Source organism: Orycteropus afer, unplaced genomic scaffold (genome assembly GCF_000298275.1).
Source record: "Orycteropus afer afer isolate SDZICR_OR568_19922 unplaced genomic scaffold, OryAfe1.0 scaffold00663, whole genome shotgun sequence".
Classification (NCBI taxonomy): domain Eukaryota; kingdom Metazoa; phylum Chordata; class Mammalia; order Tubulidentata; family Orycteropodidae; genus Orycteropus; species Orycteropus afer.
In genome coordinates this window covers 1133739-1134839 of record NW_006922250.1, presented here as the reverse complement: position 1 = coordinate 1134839, position 1101 = coordinate 1133739, and the positions used below count along the sequence as shown (strand labels likewise).

At 63.2% G+C, this 1101-nt stretch overlaps 1 protein-coding gene across 1 annotated transcript in view; it reads left to right on the top strand.

The window, feature by feature from the left end:
• Positions 1-1101, top strand: part of ASMTL (acetylserotonin O-methyltransferase like) — a gene marked incomplete at its 5' end in the record, with an annotated part of 12891 nt that overhangs the window by 11258 nt on the left and 532 nt on the right. Inside the window, 2 exons of the mRNA XM_007956775.1 lie at positions 678-938; positions 989-1097. Coding sequence (XP_007954966.1) covers positions 678-938; positions 989-1097 — 370 coding nt within the window. The remainder of the gene's footprint in view (positions 1-677; positions 939-988; positions 1098-1101) is intronic.

Here is a 1101-nt window from a genome sequence, read left to right as displayed (position 1 = left end):
TCTTCACAGAAGCAAAGCCCAAACCACACCCACTGCCTGGAGTCCATTCTGACCCCCAGCGCCCCTAGAGGACAGAGTGGAACTGCCCCAAAGGGTCTCCAAGGCTGTCAATCTTCACAGAAGGAAACCCTAAAGTAAACCCATTGGAAGCAAAGCCCAAACCACAGCCCACTGGAAGCAAAGCCTAGAGCACACCCAGTGCCACGGAGTCTCTTTGGACCCACAGCGCCCCTAGAGGACAGAGTGGACGTGCCGGCAGCAGAGGCGGCAGCAGGCTGGAACAGCAGCAGGAAGTGTGTGTTAGGGTCCTGAGGCAGAATCCTTCTTTCCTCAGAAACATTAGTTTTTTAAGGTCTCCAGCTGATTGGCCCAGGCCCACCCACGCTATCAAAGATCACTCCTTTGCTTACAGTCACCTGAGTGGGAACATCAGTCACCTGGTGAAATCCCTTCATAGCAGCTTCCCGACCGGCCCATGCCCCTAGAGCTGGGCGCCACAGCCCGGCCCCGTGGACGCTCCGTGCCGACCTTGGCGTTGTGCTGTGGATGCGCTGTTCACAGAGGGCAGGAACGCGCGCGGGGCGGGGGTTCCGGGGTAGGATGCTCTCCCTCCATGCGGGAGACCTGGGTTCTCCTCCCGGCCCGTGCGCCTCCACACCGCCCCGTCCGTCAACCAGCCAGCGTGCGCTGTGCGCTGAGCGGGTTCCCGGAGCGTCTGCAGCCTAGGAACGAGGCCGAGCCGGCCGTGTGTGGCAACCTCCGGCAGCGGTGGTCTGACCTGCAGCTGACCCTGGGGCTGGGGCACGGCCGGGCCGCTGTGGCCGCGCGCTCACTTGACACCAGGCAGCCCTGGCAGCCCCGGCACAGCGGCCTGGCTCTGGGAGACCCCACCCTGCTGCCCCTCAGGCCCCAGGCCCCAGGCTGGGCCGAGGCTCCACGTGGGGAAGGTCGAGCCCTCTGCCCTCTGACCCTGCTGTCTTTGCGCCAGGTGACCTCTTCACAGACAGACTCCCCGAAGCACAGCTGTACATTGTCTCCGGTCTTCTCCAGGACTGGCCTGACGAACAGCTGCATCCGTTACTGAGCAGAATCTCAGAGCAG